The sequence below is a fragment of the Eurypyga helias genome, unplaced genomic scaffold (genome assembly GCF_000690775.1).
Source record: "Eurypyga helias isolate BGI_N326 unplaced genomic scaffold, ASM69077v1 scaffold23131, whole genome shotgun sequence".
Classification (NCBI taxonomy): domain Eukaryota; kingdom Metazoa; phylum Chordata; class Aves; order Eurypygiformes; family Eurypygidae; genus Eurypyga; species Eurypyga helias.
Window position 1 is genome coordinate 32,019 of NW_010231827.1, and position 23,471 is coordinate 55,489.

At 43.4% G+C, this 23,471-nt stretch overlaps 1 protein-coding gene across 1 annotated transcript in view; it reads right to left on the bottom strand.

Moving 5' to 3' along the window:
- Positions 1-23,471, bottom strand: part of LOC104516795 (unconventional myosin-X-like) — a gene marked incomplete at its 3' end in the record, with an annotated part of 39,489 nt that overhangs the window by 15,077 nt on the left and 941 nt on the right. The window contains exons 3-4 of the mRNA XM_010161237.1: positions 7,789-7,976; positions 623-757 (exon numbers count right to left, since the gene is read on the bottom strand). Of these exons, the coding sequence (XP_010159539.1) occupies positions 623-757; positions 7,789-7,976 (323 nt within the window). The remainder of the gene's footprint in view (positions 1-622; positions 758-7,788; positions 7,977-23,471) is intronic.

Below are 23,471 nucleotides of genomic sequence, written 5' to 3' on the forward strand. Positions count from 1 at the left end.
AAAATTATTACATCAAGATATTACAGGTAAAACAGAGATGAAGCACGATAAACAGAAGTAAGAGCATCTCAAATTGGTTTTATTTTTAAATAGTTTAGAACCATGTGTTATTTCATTTGAACACTAAGTTAATTTTTTGGGGGTTTTTTTGCTGGTGTAGAGTGTGTCCGATTTATCTGATGCGTTTACTCATCCGTCTTACCAGTTGTCTTTATCTTCCCTTTCCTCAGCATGCTTTCACGCCTTGCACACTTCATCCTAACCATGCTGTATCTTGTTCCACCTTACCCTTAGGCTACACAAATCAAACCAATGGTTGGTCCCTCCCATTTCCCTCACTCTGATTATCTGAATTCAGCCCCAAACAAAAATGAAAGCCACCACTGCAGCATCATCCATTTCAAAACCCTGCATCTTTTTGCTTCACTAAGATATCCCACTGTGCTCACAACTCTCCAGAGCAGCCAGGTAATTTTGGTTAATGGAAAATTTTCCCCTTTCCAATATCCGTTTTACTGTTCAGTAAATGCACCCACATCTTTAATTACATTGCAAGCTCTTATTTCAATGGCAAGGCTTACGTCTTCTGGAAAAAATACCTGTACATTGAAAGATCTACTACCTGCTCTCCAGAATAGCTTGCTCCACACAGGAGGTCTTCTCTCTGCAGGACATCTCCAGCGAATGTTGGCTCATTGCAGACAAGAACTTGAGGATCAGCTTAGTGCTTTCTGTCTTACCAGCACCACTTTCGCCACTGAAAGAGGAAGAATAGGAAAGTGTTTGCACAGTTTCAGCTGCTAGACAAAAAGCCCTTGGTCTGGCCAGCCCTCCAAACTCTAAATTACTGGAGGTTGAGAAGTCTGGAGTGATTAGAAATGATACTGCGGTGGCAGCAGAATACCCCTTGAAGCTTGCTGACTGTGACATGCAACACAAAATGCGAGCTACCTTTAGACTTCATGCCACTGTTCAGACAGCATTTCAAGGCACTGATTGCGTAAGGATGTATGCAACACCCATGAGACAATAAAAAGCTCCCTGAATACAAACAACTACCCAACAATTCTCACCAACGTGGAAGAACAGAGTTAGGGCAAAGGCATGGCAACAGTCAGGGGAAAAGTCCAGATTGCTGCAGCAGTCATCTGCTTGTGAGAAGGAGGTGGCTAGAGACACCAGTGCATACTGTAACACATAAAGGCTAGTACAATTGATACTGACAGCGAGCTACATATTCTTTAAACAAAGCTTTTACATGCCCATCCAAATAGACCAGATTCACATGAGTTCCAACTATACAATTTTCACCTCTCATCACCATCAGAGATGTAAAATCTCTCATCTTCACTCACAGCAGAACAAACCTATTTGATAATGCTATATTGACATCTTAAAAATAAACTATTAATAAGCAATCTTAGTGATACAAACAGAAGGCAATATACTCAATTTCTCTTCAAAACCAACGCTCTAAAAACAGAAAGGTATACATTTGGCTCACTTCTTCAATATCACTTCCCTTCAATTACGTAACCTTATAATTAAAAACACACCATGAGCCATTAAGAAACACAACTTGTGGTTAAAGTTTGTCTAGTTTGCTTACTTTTCATCTGAAGTCGTAGCATCTGAAGCTCAGCTTAATTCCCAATTTTCCTAATTAAGCTGTGCTTAATTCCAGGCTACTACCAATGAAAGAAGGCACATTTTGGCCTTACCCTACCCTTTGCATTGTAGCAAGCAGGAGTTTTGTCACTGATTTTGATGGAGCACAACTGGGCACATGGAGCAAGCTTAGTTAATCTGAGTCTTTTGTTGTTCCACGCTGAGTGGTGACCCTGGTGATTTTAGGTTATGGTCAAGTATAATGATGCTTTCTAGTAAAAAGCAAAGAAAAGTACGGCCCGGGAAAGCAGCATGTCATTGTCCTGCAAATAAATGCCAATAATTGCAAAAATAATCAGAAAAAAATCAGAAAACATAATGAGACACAGAGTTTTGTAGCTAAGATGTGTTTCCCAAGAATAATCAGAGGGTCTTTAAAACGTTTCATAAAACTTCACGGAAGATATGCTACCTGCTGATATGTTCCAGCAAGTATTATTCATTCATTGTACTTATACCATCTCACACAAATCCTGTAGTATTTTTAATGTAGTTTTACCCTTAATGTCTGGCCTTTTTGGTACTTGTTCCCTTTCTCTCTGCAGGGCCTCACCCACTCATGCTCCTTTGTCAACAAAGCAAATATCTAATATTCCCCGTATTTAATACTGGCTCCTTGTACACTAAGGGATTAGCAAGATATCTCTACTACTAGTTTTGAAAGAGCTTCACAAGCCCTTGCATTATCCTCGTCTAATGCAAAAAGTCATCAAGTGATACACACCTCTTCCTGCCTAAATTCTCACCCTCTGAGCAGTGTATGGCTCAACAGCAGGGATATGGGTGACAAGGATCATTAAGCCATGAGCCAGACGCTTTTTCCTTGACATTATCCTTTTCCTGATGAAAAAAATGTTTCCTCTGCCTACCAACTGTATTGGAGGTATTATGCACAGTTATATGTTCTTGGTTTTTCCTTAGAAAAAAGGAAAGTTTCCTTTGTCTCAGAACTGCATCAGGCCAAAGATCGACCTGCCCGGTATCCTATCTCTGACAGTCACCAACTGGCGATGCCTAGGGAAGATGTGATACTTCCCTTCTGTGTTCTTCCAGCTTCCAGTTATTTGCTGTCCATAGAGTTCCTAATCTAAACCTGGTTTCTACGTATCTTGTAACCCTCAACGCATTTATCTTCCACAAGTTTCTAGCCATACTCCCTTAAAAAGCATACAAACACGTCTTCTGGTATCGGGTCTGCCTCCTATTAGCTTCATTTGATGCACCCCAGTTCTCGTTTCGGGAGGAGAAACCAGTAACTCATCCCAGAGCTCCCTCCCTCCGCTGTGCATGATGTCATGGACAGCCTCCCTAGCTCGAACTGCCCGTCTCTGTTAGCCATTCCCACAAATGGAGCCATGCTACACTTCTCATCACTCCTTTCTGTTCTCCTCTGAACCGCCTCCGGTTCCACAAAGCCCTCCTGAATATCAAGCAAAGGGGAAAAAGGCTTGTGCAAAATATCTAAAGGATGGATTTACTTAACGTTCTCTATTCATTTACCAGTAACAGCTCCATTCCATTTAGGTTTACAATTACTAGTGAGCACCCAGCGGATGGGTTCCTGGACCCCTCCGGCATGACAGTAAGATTTCATCCCTGCATGGCGTTGCTTAGCTCGAGACATGTAATTTTACGTGCATCGAGTTGGCTCTTCATTTTTCCTTTAAAAAATGCATTACAAAAGACAGTTATTAATAATGAGATGAAAATCAAGAACAAGCATGCTAAACTTTAAAGTTGTTTATTCAACCCCACAGTACCCACACTAATGGGACGTTAAGTGGGATCAATCTTTCAGACTCTTTACAAAGCCTACGCATACAAGAAGTTGCCAAGGTCAGTAAAAGGGTGAATTTTTTAGTGCACAGACAACCTTTCCAGCAAACTTTCCACCCCATGTGTTTAAGTGCCCAGCTCGTTCCACATCACTACATCCAGTATTGTGAATATATTAAAGGTGACAGCAACCCACAATGCCCCCACTTAGGGGATCTTTAGACTTTCTCCATGACTTGTTCTGTGCAGGGCGTCTCGCTGAGGGCACAGCAGCCCAGACTCCAGACGGCTGCCGTGGGAAAAAGGGTCACTGAGAGACACTCCTCCTTCTGAAGGACGTAACTCGAGCGAGGCGGCTATCAACACTACTCTAAATCACGCCTCAGTTCTGGCTGCTGGGTTTAAAATGCCAAAGATGATACACACAGACCAAACGGGTCTCTTCAGCAAATACAGCTCTTCAACGCACACGTGAATTTTGGTGTGTCAGTCTCCTGTCTTCCCATCACAAGTCTGGGTCTCATCCAAAGAGAACTTTGCTTCACATTGATTTTCAAGCTGAACAATGCCACAGAAATGTCAGGGCACTGGATGGTAACAGAGAGAACAAACTGGTGTCAGACTGTGATTTCCCACTCGCAGCACTGACTTGAATGTAGTTTGGGGTGACCGTTACTGCTCCTTCAACTGCTCTACACTTCCTTTCGAGTGCTTTAAAGAGGATCAACTACTACTGAATCTGAGAGAAGAGGATGTGTTTGCTTGTGCTGGACTAAATCGACTTAAACAGAGCAACAACAACAACAAAAAACCCCACCTAAAGATATTTTCCTATTCTGACAATAAAGGGGTGGAGGTTTGAACCTGGACCGAACCTGTGAACATCAGCTGATCCTGGGGGAACTCAGTCCCCTCTCCACATCAGGACAAGATGTTTGCCTATTCCTTGAGTAAGACGGACTCCCTTCATGCCCCTGCCAAGGCATCCAGATGAAAAAATCAGATGTTAACTTATTTTTTTAACACATCTGTTGTAGCATCAAATTTAGCTGTGGTAGATTTTTTTTGGTTTTGGGTTTTTTTTTCTGTTTTAAATGAAGCTGGACTCTGCAGAAAGGTTCACAGCAACACAAAACTGAGCATTCATTGATGTAGATGTTTTTGTCTACACGAAAACTCTAGTTCAATAGCCAAATGAGCAATTTTTAGCCTAGGAGATCAAAAATACCATTTCCCAACTGTGTAAATATTCTAATGCACGTTGTGCGCAGCTTCTTCAATGTGCCATTTTTTGTTGACATTTTAGGCCGCCAAGTCATTTTTATGCAGCATTGTCATGCATTAAAATAAGCCTGTGTAACACAGACCGATAAACAATCGTCTTCAGATGATTCCATTTAATACCACCTCTGTGGCATTTCCTTCCTTTCCACGTCCAGTCCGGATGGTTGTGCTGGAAAAATAGTCTCGCACCTGTACTGCGTTTTGAGTCACCACTGATGACAGGTTTTAATTCAGGTTCTCGCCTTATATCATCCAACTTAACCTCACCCAGATGAATATCCCAAGCATTTCAAAACAGAGGAATCTTTTGCGCGGGGTTTTGATACCGATGCCCTAGGAAAGCAGCTCCCAAAGGAAGCCTGGAGAATTCCAGACGCCAGCAGGGGGCACCTCAAGCCCGCGGGACCGTAAGAAATCCTTCCCGACCTTGTTTCGCCCGGCAGTTCCAACTCCCTGCTGGGCTTTCTGATCCCAAAGTTGGGAGCAGGTGAAGAGTGCATGTCAGAACGTGACGCCGACACCAACAATTCACTGCGTTTAACTGGATGTAACTGTTTACTGTGTTTTCGTGATAGAACTAAATTTTCCTTTGTATCATCTCTTACATTAAACACCAGCCCAGAACACTTGCCTGAATTCAGACACCGCAGAGCTCCCCTTGACCCTTTTTTTTCTCCAAATGCCAGTAGTATCCAAGAAAACCTGACAGTGACTTACTGCAACATCTAATTCTAAGCCAGTAAAAGATGCAGGATGCTGAAGATGACAAGCACGCTCTTACACCTCCACTTCTGATGCCCCAAACTAAGCATATGATCACAGGGACCTTTCTAAACCTCACCAGTGCCACTGAAAACCTTCAGTAATTAAAAAAAAAAAAATATCATCCAACTCTGACTCTTTCACAGACAGAGCAGCTAATAGTGTTTTAGGAAAGTAGGTATGGCTTTTTATTTTTCTTTGTTCCGAGTTGCATGTCCCTTCATATTCTGTAGCAATAAGACATCCTTATAAGGTTGTTTCACAGCACTAGTCTGAAACGCTGCACTTAACACTAATCATTGTTTTTATCCGTGACCGCAGTAAGAAATTTTAAAAGGGACTACTAATGCAACCCTTCTCCGTATTATGGCTTGTCAGCTATTTTAGGAGAGACTGCTAATGCAAAACTTCTCCGTATTATGGCTTATCTGTACCAAGGCGCGTGGTTTAGAGAGCAGGGACTGCTGGAGACTCCTCTCAAACATCAGACTTTTGCTTATGTCCTTTTTAGGACACAACCTGCTTCTCTCTTAGCAGTTCATGGGGATCAGGAAGGAAAGGTAAAATACTTGGGTACAGAGTACTGGTACAGAGTGGAATTAACAAAAATACCAACAGCCAACTGCTAGACACCAGAAATTATTTCAGTCCCCAAAATTCAAGTATGTGGGCCGTTCACAAGTAACTGCCTGACATTACTCCATAAAATCGTGGCTCCAGGGTAGCTATTTTCGCATGACAAAAATCTCTGTGCATTTCATTTTTTATTGGAGCGTCATCCAGACTCAGCTGCATATGCATAGCACTATGTATGGAATAAAATTAAAAAAAAAGGAAAAACACAGTTGAAGGAAGCTGAAAAACACACGCAGCCCCAAAAACAGGGTTAAAGAAAGCTGGAAAGCACACACAGCCCTCCCTGTCTGTGTGCTACTGCCAGGCAGCACCTGCCTAGAGGCGAGGGCAGGTGGGGCCTGCAACCTGAGCTTGCACATTTGGAACCAGAGCTAGCTGCGTTGCATCTGAGCCGCATTTCTAACAGCAGCTTGAGCTACGTGCGCCAAATCCCCCTCTTCTCCGGGAAGCCTCGCAAACTGGCCTGTAATCTTAAATGCCAGTAGAAACTACCTATGGCAAAAGGTGCTGCTCTCACTCTGCCTCACCCCCTTTGCTGTCCCACCGGCTACCCCGTGCCATGGTCCCACAGCGGTCGCAAGGGCTCCCAGAGAGGTCAGGAGACAGCAAAATTGTGTCCCCTTGTGTCTGAAGAGCTCTCCCCACGTAACTTGTGCTGTTAGGCTGCAGGAAGGCGAGAGCAAACAGGTTTAATCACAAAAACATTGCAAAAGTGAAAAAGGAGAGGGAGAGGAAACTCAAGCGCTCTCACACACACATATCCTCCCCACCCAGAGCATCAGCCCTGGCTCAGAGCCCAAAGGCTGGTGCCACGCTGCCATCGCCACCGAGCTGATTCTCTTCCCGATCCGGCGGGCAAGACTTCGGTTTTCTCTGCTGGCATGTGAGCCAACACAGCTGAGCTGGCAGGCAGGGGAAAGGGAAAAGAGCTAGCTGCGTTTTTGGCTCTTCTGGAGCAAGAATGAAGGAGGAGATGGTAGCAGCAAAAAGCTGTTGAAATGCCAACTGCTCTCAACATACATTCGGCAGCAGCGAGATCCCGAATACCAGTGACACAGTGGATCAAACGTGAAGCTATTAAATCACCATTAAAGCACAACAAGATTAAGCAAGGAAGATTAATCAGGCAGAATTAAGTGGCTGAGATGTGGAGGGTTTTCTCTTTTGCTATTCTTATTTACCCCATTTTTCAAGACTGGAGGGTTATTTTTTCTCTTCCTTTCCATATATGGTTCAGGGCCTAGTGATGACAAACTCCTGAGATGCAGAGAGAGGTTTAAACTGGTGGGGAAAGCATTTTGGGTAAAGTCAGATGGAGAAGTAGCAGACAGTACACGAAAATACAATAGATATTTTCACAAAATGAAATCCTAACATGTGTAAGAAAAATTAACATTTTGTTAGATGCCCACAGACTGATACGAGGCGAGTTCAGAACTCTCTCCCGAAACACTGATGTTTTAGAAAGCCTGCTTTCTCTTGGAGCTTTCCTTTCCATGCAGCCCAAATCCATGTTCCTAAATCACCTCAGAAGGCCCATGCAGCCCAAATCCATGTTCCTAAATCACCTCAGAAGGCCCACACAGCCCAAATCCATGTTCCTAAATCACCTCAGAAGGCTCACTGGCAGGGATGACCAAAGCAGCAGCCGCCACCGTTTACCTGATGAGGACGCACTGGTTGTCATGGCGCTTCCAAAGGCAGCGGTAGCACTCGTTGGCCACGGCGAAGATGTGCGGGGCAATCTCTCCCATGTGGTGCTTGCTGTATCGCTCCATGGCCGCGCCGTCGTACAGTCCCGGGATGCTCTTGTAGGGGTTCACAGAGGCAACGATTGAACCGATGTAGGTCTGCAAGCACACAGATTCCCCCAGAGTCGTTATTACACAGGGGGTGGAACAGATTAACGCTCTATCCACACGGAAGACAACAATTACACTTTCACAAAATCCTGGCTACTATTTTTCCCCACTTTCTCCCTTTTGACAAAAGTAACAGAAAGGCAAAACTTGTTTCCACCTTCCTCCTGTTTCCATGCTTCCCCTCCTTCCAGCACAAAGCTCGCCAGCTACAGGGGCCCCTGCCTTAGTGCCACTTCCAGCTGCACGCTCGCATTACCAGCGCTGGCCTACAGCTGCTTCTCCCACGTTCTTGGTGACTCGCTGAACTTGCCAAAACCTGACTGCAACCACAGATCCCAAGTACTGGTGCAAAAGTCCACACTCCTATGCAGAGCACCCAAGTTCTTTTCTGCCCCTCATTTTTAAAAAAGAAATATCAGACGTTATGGTAGACACTAGCACCATTATATGGTAGCAGGCCCCCTCAAAAAAGGCATGCCAACTGGCAGATGTTCCCAAAACACTGAGTTGCTGCAATTTAATTTACTACTATTTTGAAGCACAATGGCAGCTGACAAAGCATTCATTTCTATCCCACTGCAATTAGAGAGCACATGGGTTAAAACCACCCAAGTAGCAGCTTATGCCCATTCCCAATGCCTTAACTCACCAGGCCGTGGCAGCATGATCGTTTGCAGCGCTCTATTTCACGCTGCTGTTCATTTCTTCAGTCACCCTCTTCAATAAGTTTTTCAAATACAATCAGATCAAGTGCGGTAGGAGATAACACTAAGCAGGTTATCTCCAGAATTTCCAGTACGTTTCTGGGCATGTGAAATTAATTGATGTATCATACGGTGTGTGCAGTGTTACCGCTGCGATACTAATTTCATTTTGTTAGGCACCTTTCGGTGGTTGCAGGCAGGAAGCTGACACCTGGCTTCATCAGCCCTGCCGTGGACTTGCGAAGAGCCGGGCTGTGAAGCCTCCAGCCCCATAAGACGTCCCGGTGTACAGACAGATGCTTCACCAGCAGTCAATCTTCTCATGGCCAACAGGAACCATCGGTGACGTTGACAGCAGGACTGGGGCTCTCCTCACCTCCACAGCACCATACCCAGACAGGGTAAACGCTAGGTAAGGCGAGCAGCATCTTGCATGCCACAGAACAGCAGCCCACATGCCCCCCTGCAGCTGTCCTTTCCTCCGGCAACCCACCCACCGCTGGGGCAACCCACCAAGACCCAGCGACCCTCAGCCCCCCTACACTGTCCTTTCCCCTCTGTCAGTCTCCTCCACAGCACCTACCTCTACCTGTCTCCCTCCCCCTCAATTAATACGTGATTATCGCTGTGTATCGGCTCTCCTTTCTCCCTGATAACCTGCTGTTATGTTCCTCATTATCCACCTGTTCCCCCTCCATCAGACCCAACACAAGTAGCAGCTCCGAGCTTTTGCTAAGCGAAAAACCAGCAGTGTCCTTGAAACGATGACCATTTTATTAGCAGCAAGGGGAATATTCCTCCTCACTGTAACTCAAGTACATTTTACAGAGCTGTGAACTTCCAATCTGTGTGTTTTATAAAACTCCCCATGCTGTGCAGGAGCTCAGAAGGTTTCATCTAGAGGAAAGATACCGTTTCAACACAAGATCGTATCGCAGCGCAATTACAGCACGGAGACAACAGCTTCATTTCCTGGGATCATCCCCTCTTGGGTTCTTAAATAACTAACGAGGAAGTCTCTGATCCTCAGTTTGATACAGAGTTCGGCACAGACTGCAGAGGCAAAATTTTAAGTGGGTTTTTTTTTCATTACATTAATACACTGCAAGCACGACCAACAAAACAGACGGCTACAGACCTCCCTCTTTCCACAGTCTTTATTAAAATGTAAGAAGAGTAACTTGAGGCACACCGTCACAATAGATGCCCTGGCAAAGAAGCAAATAAAGAAAACTCCACGAAACATGGTACCATCTAACTTCAGAACTGTAAACATTCACGCTACATCTTCTGCATGGCAGAGCAACGTCACCGCACTCCCTGACCTTCCTGTGATAAAGCACTGGCAGAACTGCCTCACCCATGGCTACGGCGCAACTTTTCTTGCTTCTGTTATTTTAAACAGAGAAAAAAAGTAGTGTATTATGGCAATAACAGAAACCTGGTGAACAGTAGAAAACAATACTGGCGAAAACAATTCCTAAATCACCTCATGGAGTAACTCACAGGACATGTCACTAACTTTAAAATTGCTTTTCTCTCTTTTTCTTTAGCTAAAACACGAAGAACCATAACCTCTACTGAAACAGCTCTAGTTTTGTGGTTCCAGTCTTCTGGTGTTTTGAGCATGTATCCCCGTCTCTGGAGAACATGTTATGTGCACAAATCGGCACCAAATTATAATAATACAAGAGAGAACAAAGTCAGGTCCTCAAAAACCAGCTTCCTCATCCCAAGGCAAGAACACAAAAAAGCTATGTGCTTCACGGACACAGTGGATCAGATTTATCACCTACCAAGTGTCATAATCCAACCCAGGAGCAGCCACAACTAGATATCTGGCCCAAGTGAAAGTTCCACCTTAACCCAAGGTAGTTCAGCAAGATACTGATGAGCTGAAGCAGCACCGTTATTAAAAACTGTTCCCGTTATTAAAAAAGTTCCCATTAAAAGACAAATCTTCCCAAAGTCTTTGTAAACTTCCCCTGGGATACTCAACAGCAGCAAGATCTGCTGCAAGAATTATTTCCTGCATCACTTTCAGGCTTACTAGTTCTCCCGTTCTGTGAGTACCAAATGCTCTTAGGAGTGGCAGTATGTTTTATACAGCAGATCCCTACTCTCTGCCCCGGCACTTCTAAGAGCCATGACGACAGGGATGCAAGGCACAGCATGACCTGCACCCAGACAGAGAGTAGCATCACCTCCCCACTGCCCTGTCTCTACAAAGGGTAGGGCTCTGCCTTCCCTCCCCTCAGGGACTCCCAGCAACCATCCAACATAACCCCATGCTTGGAGGGCAGACTCTCCACTTTTGCCACAGCAAGTGCCTCGACAGCATGTTAAACCTATGTACAGGTGCACCAAGTAATGCTGGGCTGCTCAGTTAACGAGGCATTGTCCCCTGAACGCTATTTCTGCACCAGGCACCATCATACCATCATTCAGAGGGCTGGAGCACCTCTGCTGTGGGGACAGGCTGAGAGAGTTGGGCTTGTTCAGCCTGGAGAAGAGAAGGCTCCGGGGAGACCTTATAGCAGCCTTCCAGTACCTGAAGGGGCTACAAGGAAGCTGGGGGGACCACGACTTTTTATAAGGGCCTGTAGTGACAGGACAAGGGGTAACGGGTTGAAATTGAAAGCAGGGACAGTCAGATTAGGTATCAGGAAGAAATTCTTCACAGGGAGCCTGGTGAAGCACTGGAACAGGTTGCCCAGAGAAGCTGTGGATGCCCCATCCCTGGAAGTGTTCAAGGCCAGGCTGGATGAGGCTTTGAGCAACCTGGTCTAGTGGAAGGTGTCCCTGCCCATGGCAGGGGGCTTGGAACTAGATGGGCTTTAAGGTTCCTTCCAACCCAAACCATTCTGTGATTCTATGAAATGGCAAATTAAAGCAGTAAACAGTAGTAGGATTTCTAAATTATTTCATTATGCTAACATCACAGGGCAGCTGTATAAATGAAATTTTAGAAAAGGTATTTTCATACAAGAATGTCACTTCCATTTTGCTTAAAATGAAGTGAATTGAATTTTCTCTTTGTTCTTTGCAGTTTCTAATCTGATTCTCAGTCAATAATTATTTATTTTAATGAAAGGACTCCAAAGCAGTGATTACTAGGAAAAATGTTCATACCCCTGCCAGGGCACTGGCAAGTGGACAGCATTTCTGAAGGTTTCCAGTTAAAATAGTTTGAGGGGTGTTTCAGAGAAGTACTGTGTAGAGCTCGTATCACAAGTCTGACTTCTTAATCCATGGCAATGAGCAGGACAGTTAACTTTTTTCTGTTATATGACCAACTCAATCCTTCAGACAGAACCACACACAAGCTCTTGCTTTGTTACAGCAAGAGTAAACGAGAAACAACTTGTTACCAGATCACCACTAATGTATTAATTTAAATCCAAAAATACATGAAAAAATAAATGGAAGCAAGCTATTCAGCCTGAAGCCCAACTCAGCACTGTGATTATCATATTAAAAAGTTGGGCTCGTTTTCCACTTTGAAAGTATTACTGGAATTTTACACTGATAATACATCTCCCAAAACACTTTCGGTCACAAACCACAGAGAATCCTGCTCCCCCTTTTAGCACAAAAAGAGGAAATAAGGTTGTTTGCTGGTCGTCTAAGGGGACTTTCAAAATTAGAAGTTCAAGCGCTGTCTTCTCAGCTAGACATTCAGTAAGGCAATAGCATCGCAAAAGTCAAAATGAAAGATGTACTTGAGAAAGGAAGAGACTTTTCATCAGTTCTCCGAATGCTTTTTTTGTTTTGCTTGTTGCCTTCTGATAGCAATCAGCTTTGAACCTCGTGCCTTGAAATCAACCCAGACTTCTTCAAATACTCAAAAGCAATTAGTTCTTTAAAAAGGTTTAAGAGAGCTCACAAAGATTTCTGATCCCCACAGAAATACCCTAGAAAAACTTGCAATGGTCAGAGTCCAGAAAAACTTGCAATGGTCAGAGTAGTCCTGTCTAACATAAGAGTTTTGTTGGGGGTTTTTTGGGGTTTTTTGTTTGTTTGTTTGTTTTTAAGAAAGACACAATTAGTTTACTGTAGTTTTAATGCTAAAGAAATGCAAATGATGTAAAAAGCTTTATTGGTTAAAATACACTTTTCCAAGTTAGCTTAAAATTGCAAGAAGCAAGCTTAAAATTGCAAGAAGCAAGAACTAAATACAGTTTGAAAGGTCTGTCCTTCCCGCGTCAAATAGGCTTTCGGTCTAATAGAGGAAAAAGTGGAGTAAGAAATTTCCACTTCAAAATTTTTTTCAGATTCTTTACACAGAAAAAGCAACTAAAAAATGGAAACTGCCCTAGTGCAAGATCACTTCATTAATCCTATACACCAAACCTACTAAATATACAAGGAACACCTTGCTGTCCATCTTTTCCCTTTCACAGATTCTTTTTGAGTATATCCTTTTCAGGTTTGCTCCATATCCAGCAACCATTCACCTTCCACTTCTTCCTTTTCATGTCAAGACTTCTGCATCTCCACAATCACTTTTCTATTTCTGAGCATCCTTTCCGATTTCTGTATTTTACCCAAGTTTGCTCTGCTCATGTAAGGTCATCAGTTTTATCCCACACTGGGTTTCTCATGACCTCCTTTCACCCTCTGCATCAAGGTACTCCTCTGTACTTCCCAAACTTCTAGCATCTGAGACATGCCATTCCTCCTTCTTTCTTAAATAAATAAGTAAAGGGAGGTGGGAGGATGGGGGGGAGACTGTTGTTAAGAGGATAAAGAAGGTACAAAAGAAAGGACTTCTTTCAGGCGTTTCATATCTCATGCTACAGGGAGGGTGGGAGAGAGGGGAGGAGCAGGCTGAAGGACTCCCTTAAAGGGCATTACATGCTGCCCCCGAAAGAAGTCTTTCCTCAGTCACAACAGAAACTAAAACTGCTTGCCCTTTTAAAACAGGCAGAAGGAGACTATATTCCCCAGTCTCAATCGTTGTGTTTCTTCGATGACACCAAAAGTCAATATATTCCTTGCAACATGGTACTGGAAATGTTGGAACTGATCACATACAGATTCTAGATATTTTACCACAGATACATACATTAACACTGAGAGACAGCACTTTGGCCAACCCTCTTTTAAGAGCACTTTCAAGACCTTCTGCTTCAGGACAAGAAAAATCTACCCCCATTATAGGAACAAAAGGATGTTTACAGATGCCTCAAAAATTATCTTTCTGCGTTGTTTTTGAGTAGCTTCTGACTTGGCTGGAATCACTCAAGGAACTGATTCTGTGTCTGAAAAGTGGGGCATTTTTTTTAAAAAGGGGTATTAGTATGAACCTGACGATTTATTCGACAAGTATAATTTCCTTGGCTTACCCTTAATGTATGGGAAGCTTTAGATAAACCTGCAATGCACCTGGCTCACCAGAAAGATACTATATGGCACCATTAGACAATGTATATGAAAATATTTTCGTTGCTCTTCCACACAGGTTGGGCATTTCTCATACCTTTAAACCATCAAGGCTAGAATACTGTTACCAAATCCAGTGCTTTCACAGCACGTACAGAGGCAGATGTTTGGCAGACCACAAAGCAGCTGTCAGACTTCTTTATCTTTACAACACCAACTTTTCAGGTGTCAGGATGCAAAATGTGCGAACAGAAGAGTTTGCCCCTCACCGCAGGTACAGTCCCCATCGTTCTCGGTTCTCCCAGGTAAACGGATTGATGGTAATCATGGCAGGGTTTATTCTGAGGCAAAGATAACTAGGTCAACCACCACACACACGTCAGCATAAAAAGGAGAAAGATGGCCGGACCGTATTTTGGGGGAGGGAGCAGAAGGGACAAGGATATGCCATAAAGAGGATGATAATTAGTGCCCTTGTTCTCAGTAGGACCTTGATTTATCCTCTCTGTGGTAAGTATGCCCCATCTTTCAGCTAGTCCCACACTAATTTCAGTGGGGCAGAATTCAGTTGTCTCCATAAATTATAAGCTAAAATGTCTGAAGCCAACCTCCTTTCTTAAAAGCCATAATCAAACTGGAGCACTAAACTACAAGTTTAGATGCTTTCAACCAGTCAAGCCATTTCTGAGATGGAAATGTCATACTCTATAATCATCCCTACACATTTGGGCTTCTGCAGCCCTCAACATGTTTGGCAAGTCATGGTGGGTTTCCAGCAGTCTCAGTTTACATCGGCTTTGCTTTTCTTTATCACTGTGTTCCTTGTCAGTGCACACACCATTATGACCTCTAAACTGTCTTTTTTTCTTCTCAAGGTCAGTTTAGAATTGGTTGCAAAATGGGATGTTTGTAAGCAGACAGGCCATGCTACAAATGCCAGAGTTAGCACCCACAGGAGACCTTTCGAAGGGAGCCGGAACAAAATGAAGAATATCACTAAGAATACCAAGTGCCAGTAAGCAGCCACCTAGATACAAGACCCACCTGCTACATGTTCTCCCTGTCGCTGTTTTCTACAAACATCTTCTCAGGCACATTCACACTGTTTAGCTGCACTTTCCCACGTGCTTCAGGCCATGAGGTAAGGTGCTGCAGCAGCCCTTCCTGACCACGTCCCTCCCCGATGGCCTCTTCCCTTCCACTGCCGAGCACAGATCAGATCCCAGGCATAACCAACCAAGGTATTTTCAAAGCCAGGCTTTATGCTTGTTTTCACTGGCACAGCTCTTACCAAGATTTTTTACATAATTTTGGAATTTTTTTCTACACATTACTTCAGATAATCAGCAGCAACTGTTGGGCAGCAGCATCCCCTTTTAGTTGCATCCTTGTCTGTTATGTTCATTCTTCAACCCAACCAGCACGACTTTAAGCTTTCTTTGGTATAAAGCATTAAGCAAGACCATGGTACTTTGCGGCCCAGCTACCTTAACTTCTAAACTAAGCGAATCCTTCCACTCCCTACAGCTTCAACCTTGCACGTTCATACTGCCCTTGCTCTAGGCAGCTAAACGAAGCTGGAAAAATCTGTTTCTTAAGGGTTAAAAACTGGGTTTGGATGACCTTACCTACCAATGGAAATACCAAAACAGTGCACTGAGAGTCACATCTTTCAGCTTAGCTCTAGAGAAAGCTCAGAGATGAAGAACCTGCACAAAACTGAGAGCTCTCCACAGGCTGAGATACGCTCATTGCTTAATCTCATCTCATTTCCCCATTCATTTTCTCCTACTGAACAGACTATTCCATGAGTGTGGAAAAACTCAAGGGAACTCTACAAGTGTTATCCAGAATCTGCACCAAAAAAATGCAGCCAGGAAATATGAAACCAACATAAAGAAAAGCTGATAGAGCATTGTTACAGCCAAGGGTAAAAAACAAACCAATAGACCCTGATATTGAGAGCAGATAGACATCTTTCCTTAGTTAAGAGCTTCACTGGTTTCTGGCAGTTTTTCCTCCTGTGTAAAAAGGACCAACTCTACTGGGTTTTATCGCTTTTTTTGCTGACTAATACAAGACAATCTCTACCATGTAGCAGTGCTGCATGTACTGGATGTCAGGATAAGGATGTTTTGCGATCTACTGCATGGACTATTTTTATGAACAGTTATGGAAGAGTATCTCTCTTCATCATTGCCAAATGGAGAGAGGAGGTGACCTGAACAAAAACCGCGATCGATCAGGATGAGACATTGATTTCTGTCATTTTCATGGGCTGCAACACAGCACATGACTTTAGGTTTACGCATCCAACTGTAGCAATCTGTGTGCACAAGTGTACAGCTTAATTCTAAAGTGGCAATCTCTATCTCAAATCAGAGAAGGCCCCACAAAGAGCAGAGGCCCCATGGCTCATCCCTTCATTTCAAATGGCCTGTGGCCACACACTGGTTCTTTTTCCTGCTTTGTTATGTTATCAATGCTCAAATGCATCTTTCAAAGCTGTCGGAAGGTCTAATTCACCCTCCAGCAAGGAAATGAAAAAAATGTTGTTCTTCCTTCCTATAGTTTCATCTTGGGAAGATGAAGGGTCTTTTCAGAGAAAACACATGCAAACAAAAGCAAAAATTCTGGTACATAATATCCCCCCAAAAAAGCAGTGTCTCCCAAACACAGAAGAAATATTTTTAACTTTGGAGATCTGTTTCATTCTGCCTGCAAGTATTGTACATACTGACTGCCTTTTCTATAGAAAGGGTTCTTTTAGGAGGAGAGCAGGAAGAGCTGGAATTATGCTTTAACAGAGCATGAAAACAGGAATCAAAAGCCAGAACAACTGAAATCTAAACCTATGCCAGGTAGTCGGATGGCACTGAACTGCTGCTGAACAGCCATGAATCTAGCAATCAGCATTAAGATGGCAAACAGTCTTAGCAGCCAAAAGCCTGCTAAATGGAACTTTTGGACCCCATTCCCTTTTAAAAGGAAAGACTGACAGACATCAAAAGGAAATAGCTGAAACTGCTTATGAGAAATGGACTACATCTTTTCAAGTGAAAGTAACGGCCTGGCTATGAATCAATAGCCTGTTCCCGCAGGTAGAAAATAGCTATAAAAGTAATTTAATTAATTCTCTACTTAAATGGGTTGTATGTGGCCTTTCTGGTATTAAACTGCTGGAATAAGTGAACTAGGCAGTTGGACACTATAGCACAAGCAGTAAATTTTATGCTGCTGGCTTTACAGTCAAAGCCTAACTCACCTGAAGAAAACGTGCTGGTGACAGACTTAAGAGTCCAAATTCCTGCCCTCCTTCAAATGTCTTTGAGGGACTGGGAGCAACAGACCTTACAAAAAGGAGGCAAAGCAAGTGAGGCAAGGTTGCAGACAGAATTGTTCAGCATCGTTTGCAACCACCCTGACTGCACTCACTAAGGTGCTGCTGTCAGCACTTACGCAAACAACCGAAACGCTTCCCTTCTGATTCTGCGCGTTGGTCTGCTTTCTGTTCTCGGCCCATACAGTTACTCGTGACGTGCACTGAGGATGTGGAGAAACCAACTCACAAAAAAAGCCTTCAAATCTGAGAAGACATTAGCGATGTATACCGTCACCAATGACAAAACTGGCACAAGATGATGGATTTATACTTTGTAGTTTTCAATAGTTATCATTAAGTAGGGCTTAGGTATCATTGAAAACTCCTGAAAGTCAACAGGAATTGCCCTGTTGACACTGCATGCATTGTTTATTCTCCTACCAACGATAAGAAAAATACTGTTACAGAGCAGACAAAAAGGGGAGTTTTTAAAATCTTTTAGCAGAACTTTGACCTCCTCCTGCTCCTCACCTCCCTCACTCAAGCTGCTCATTGGTGAGAGAGGGCAAGATCCCTACTGCAGCATATATACACAGCAGGTTACCAACAAGTTACGTGCTGCAAACTGTAATAAACATTTACGTCTTTGTGTAAATGTATATTACACTGCATACACGATAGTGTACTCAATTACAAAGACCTTTCTGAGGAGCTCCCTTTTTAAAGATAACACGTTGATCACACCACCTCAGGCCAAAATATTTCCTAAGACCTGAAAGTATGCACCTTAGAAATCCCTAATATGTTCAGTTGTGAGGACAAAGTTCAGAGAAGCATTCTTTATTGCTGTTATTAGTAGCAGCCCTCCAAGTTCTGCAGTAAGGAGGAATTCAGAAGCGGAGTTGGTTAACCGACCGATGGCATGTGTTTACTTACTCTCATATCGCTATAGCGATGTTATTTCTCTAATGTATAAAAAAAAGAAAAACAAGAAGTAATGGTAAATTGCCTTTGGCAGACAATTGTTGATCTGTATAACTGACCATCCTTTAGAAACAGCAGTCACCAGAAATAAACTCCAGTAGATTTCCAATCAGAAGCCTGCTGTGTTTATATAGATCTCTGTCTGCTGCTCTCTAGTAACAGATGTGAAATGGAAGCTGTAATTAATGCTTGGAGACAGGAACTCACTTTGAACCACATTTTGAAAACATTATCTGATGTGTGTAAGCATAACATGCTAATTACGGGGGTAAGTAGCTACGTACCGACGTTTATCATGCATTCTTAGCAACAGCATTCTCTGCTCTCTGCACCTCCACTGAAGGAGCTGGTGAAGAGAATTTGCCTCATCTTTCCAGTAGCATAGGAAGGCACGAAAAACACTGTGATTCATCAGCACACCTCTTATATTTCTTGACTGTAGAAGTACAGCAATTAAATAAACAGCAGCTTCCTCAGTGACCGTAAAGCAGAACCTGCAAACCGGTTACCTGGGACTGCTCCGGAGCGTTGGATGCCTGTGGAGGGGAACTGTGCAACCACAGTTGGGTTGCAGGCAACACCAGGATAAATGTAGTTCTAGGAGGTAGGTCTGAGTTTACATGTACCATAGTTTATATATCTATGATGGCACTAATTCACAACACAATTTATGTGTGCCGTTGTTTGGCCTTTTAAAGTAAACGGCCCACACTTACTGATGCCACAGAGCATGACATGTCAAAGACCAAGGCTGGTGTAGGGGTCCTTGATACACATTCTTTTACGATCCAGTTTCTGCAGGGAGCACATCCAAGATTTTCTGTTTAAGAAATGAGCCATGACAGCTTATGTCTTTATAAGTAAACATTTTGGGGCTATTGTCTTCTACTGATCTTACTTTGCCTCTCTGCCTCCACCTAAAACTTCTGGATGTGGTAAAGGACAGCTGAACAGGGGTGCTTTTGAAGTGCATGAATTATGTCTGACTTTATTTAATTAACCAAGGCTTCAGTGTGCCTCGCTATTTTCTCACTATAATATGCAGCAACATCTGCTTCCTGCACGTTGTGACATGGCACAGAGCAACTGCACTGGACCTGAGATGGGTTTTACTGTACTCAGGAAAAAAAAAAATGGCAAATGGAGAAACCTAGACAAACAAGTCACAGAAAACAACTGACCTAAAAACTAAAGTGTCTATGTCTGCAAACAGAATTTGAAAAAACCCCGACAGTGTTTATTGATTAATATTGCACAAACATCAACCAATTGCCTCAGGGAACACTCATGACTTCGAGGGAGACATATTATCTAATTACTGCAAGTTTAACAAACTAAAACTGAACATGCTGCTGAAGTAAATAAACACAAATAGATTTAAAATCAATGTATAAATAACTGAATATACCTTTTAAGGAACAGATAACTGAATATTCAGTGTAATGAAGTGGCTAGTAACTCTGCAAGCAACCTTGTCAGGGAAGAGACAACTTTTCCAGTTTAACGTCTTTTTTAAAAATCAGAGAAAAGTTGCTTTCTCATCCAAGTTATTCCATGTCTGTTGCTCCAGCTGTAGAGAGAAAGGAAGCCGCAAAAACTGAGCTCCTAATTACCATCATCCTCCCTCTGATGTGGATGTGGCTGGTACAACACTGCATGTCTACGTGGCTGGTACATAAGTTTTCATACAGACGCACACAAACCTAACAGATGGTCGTAATTATCGGCAGGCAAGCTACAGCCCTAATTTGAAAGTGAGCAAAAATAGGTTATGTCCTCTCCCACCCTTCATGGCCACCACACCCAACTGCTGGACAACCCAGAGGCCCCTCACCCCACACAACACGCTTCCCTGGGCACGGAAACACATCTTCCACCTAAACAAGACCAGCACGCGTCAAACCGTCACCACCTCAAAGGGGAACGTGCCTACCTGGCACTTCTGAGCTTAACTCGAAAGGAAAAAGAACCAAGCAAACGTGCTTTGAAACTCGTTTATTGCTCGCACTTGGGCAAACAAGGGTGGATCTGACGCCGAGAACCTCCATACTTCCCTGTACAACGTCCATACTGCAGTTGTTTCCAACCCGCCCCTCACCTCAGCAAACGCTGATCTGCAATCCCGCTCTGTTAACATTCCCTCGCCTGCCATGGGTAGCTAACCGCGGCCACAGGGACAAGGCGACCGCAGCTCATCCCAGTGCCAGCTCACACGCCATCATCTGTGTGTCTCGCAGCACAGTCCATGCGGTGCCGTTTACAGCGTCCTCTCCGAGGCTCAGCCAGTCTCCTCTGTAACGTGTGCTTAACTGAAATTGAACCAGCACCAACAGCTTCGGGAACAACCCGCCTTTGAAGAGCGACAAGAGCGGCCGCCGCAGCGCTTCCCCTCTCCACATCACATGCCCCGTGCTGGCCTTGGCCTTGCTTCAGAGGCAGCGAAATCCCTGTTCGCCTTCACAGAAGGCTCCATTTTCAAACACAGGTGCCTCCCGCTTTCAGCACTGGAGCTTATCTTTCCATACTTTGCCGTACACCAGCCTGGCAAGTGTTCAGAGACGGGCGTTAAATCTCGTACGCCCATGTCCAGATTCTGGACCTCCCTATCAAGTTGTTTGTGATGGAGTAAAATGGGGGGAAAAGTAGCAGTGGTAACCCCTGCAACATATAATCACTGCCATCCTAACTCTGCTTCTTTCCTGGACAATGAAAGCAATGAGAGCCCAGAAGCAAAGTTTTAGATAAAAGCACTATTAATCAAGAAACCTGAAAAAATACCAGACAGGAGCCTCCTTAAAGTAATTAAGAAAGGGCAAGTACATCCCATGCTTCTCACAGGACAAAAAGGGAAAGCACACCCTCTTTTCTTTTACAGAAATTCAGACAGAAAATATCACAAGCAGATGTCAATAGACTTGACACCGATACAAAACCGTGGCTGCACATAGACAGGAACAACTTCTGTCATTCACCTTCTCGCTAACAGCACAGATTCAGCTCCGAGCCTATACTCATTAAGTACAGAGTCAGGCATTGTTCGCACTATGAACACAGTCCGTATGCTACATCAGTATTCCTCCCTCCCCCCAAAAAATCCACCAAGGAATACAAGAAAAGCCTCAGTTGACCCTTTATAGCTGGAGTTGTTGGCAGCAGCAGAGGAAGTCACTGACATGTTTGACAAAACTTGGCATTCACAGCAAATATCTTCATAGTATTAAGAAGTAGTGAAGATTTTAGGAACATAGGTATGATTATGTGAGATGAAAGCATTATTAAATAAAAGAAGATTAAACTGGACTCAAAGATCTGAAGAGATTTACTTAAATGCTCATTGCTGAAGAAACAGCTCACGAGATAAAGACAAACACACAGGTTAACAGTGGAAGATTTGCAGAAACAATTGTCTCTCTGAGAAAGCAACTGTTTATATTGCTTTTTAAATGTTTCTTCTCTATTTTTGAAATAATATATACTTTACACAACGATTTAGTATATTGCACTTCATATAATTTGTGTGTGTGTGTGAAGAAGCAAGCCCCAAAACGTACATCCTAATTAAGTGCATTTCCCATTAAGGGTACAAAGGTGCTTCCCGATCTCATTGCCACTGAAGAAACTAACAAAAAGCAACCAGACATGGGAAGCACACAAATATGCTTGTAATGTATGCATATAACTCAAAAAATGCCAGCTTACACCTGTGCATATCTTCTCTCCCCAGCTCAGGTTGTCGACAAAGAGGTGCACAGAGCTTAAGTAAACAGGGACCTGTAAGCTAAAAGCCAGGGCACAGAAACTATGTGACGGTTTACGTTTGGGGATGGCAAGATGTCTTTCAGTAGGATGACCAGCCCCTAGGCTCAGAGTGGAGAGGGACACGTGCCTTCCTGATTTACTCCTAACGCGCAAGAAACAGACACAGCCAAGGTGCCGAAGCAGGTACCACAGACAGTATGTGCGCTACACTGGTGGAGCAACTACTTGCCAAGGGAGAGGACTTTTTGGAGGAAATGGAGAAAACAAATGTACAATCTGGAAAATTTCATCGCTTCTGGCATGAGCTCCAAGTGGCTTCCACTGTCCTCTACAAGAACTAGTCTGGTCCCAAACCAGAAGGACCAGGAACCTAGTTTCTTCACCTGCAAGTATGCCTTCAACAAAGGCAAACTTAATGCACCTTTCAGACCATTTATTTTTTTTTTTAAACATCAAACATTAAAATATTGTTGAACTGTTCAACACAGCTAAGAGATTTTTGGCTTGAAAAGGCACGTTTCATTCTGCAGTGACACCACCTCCTCCTCTAACATGTGCTCATATATCTATCAAGTTTTGATAAAATTATTCAAGCTGTTTAATGGGTTTTTCTTGGAGTTTCTGTTCCTGGAGCCCTGTCCTGGTAAAACAGAACAGGACTGGGGTACCAGTGAGGAAGGAGAAGAGAAGATGCTTTTTACATCAGGTCCTGGTTACATATATAGGATAACAGAGAGGCTTTCATATGCGTTTTAAAACACACCTTTTTTCAAAGCACCTTTTCAGGTGAGTTGGAGGCAAAAAGGTAGGCAGTAAAGTTAGCAAAACTGAAGGGACAATGAGTATTCATCAGCAACTGAAGAGCTGCCATCACTAACAGCACACAAACCTGTTTGTCTAGAATCGTACATTGCACTGAGCACCAAGTATCAAAATACCCTAAACTTGCCTTGACAAGCTAAGGAGTAAGCCAGGACATGTCTCTTCGGAACAAGGCTATTCTTTGCCTCCTCAAAACATCACCTCCTTTTACACACAGGCTTTTTAAAGGGGAGAAGGGCTGACATCCATGTCCCACATCCGAGCACGTGTAAGTGCTCAGAAAACAAATGTTTATTTTGACTCACATTGAGCATTGTATTCTAATCTAATAACACTGGTGGAAAACTAAACTCCTACCAAGTAGCTTTTTTTCCCTCTACATGTGCAAGATTATTAATTTAATTTAAGTTATCCATCTTTGTTTAACTGATTTTTATGAAAGGCGTAATGGTTCATTTGTTTTGAGAAAAAAAAACACAGGTAAAGACTTGTGCAAAGCGAACCACC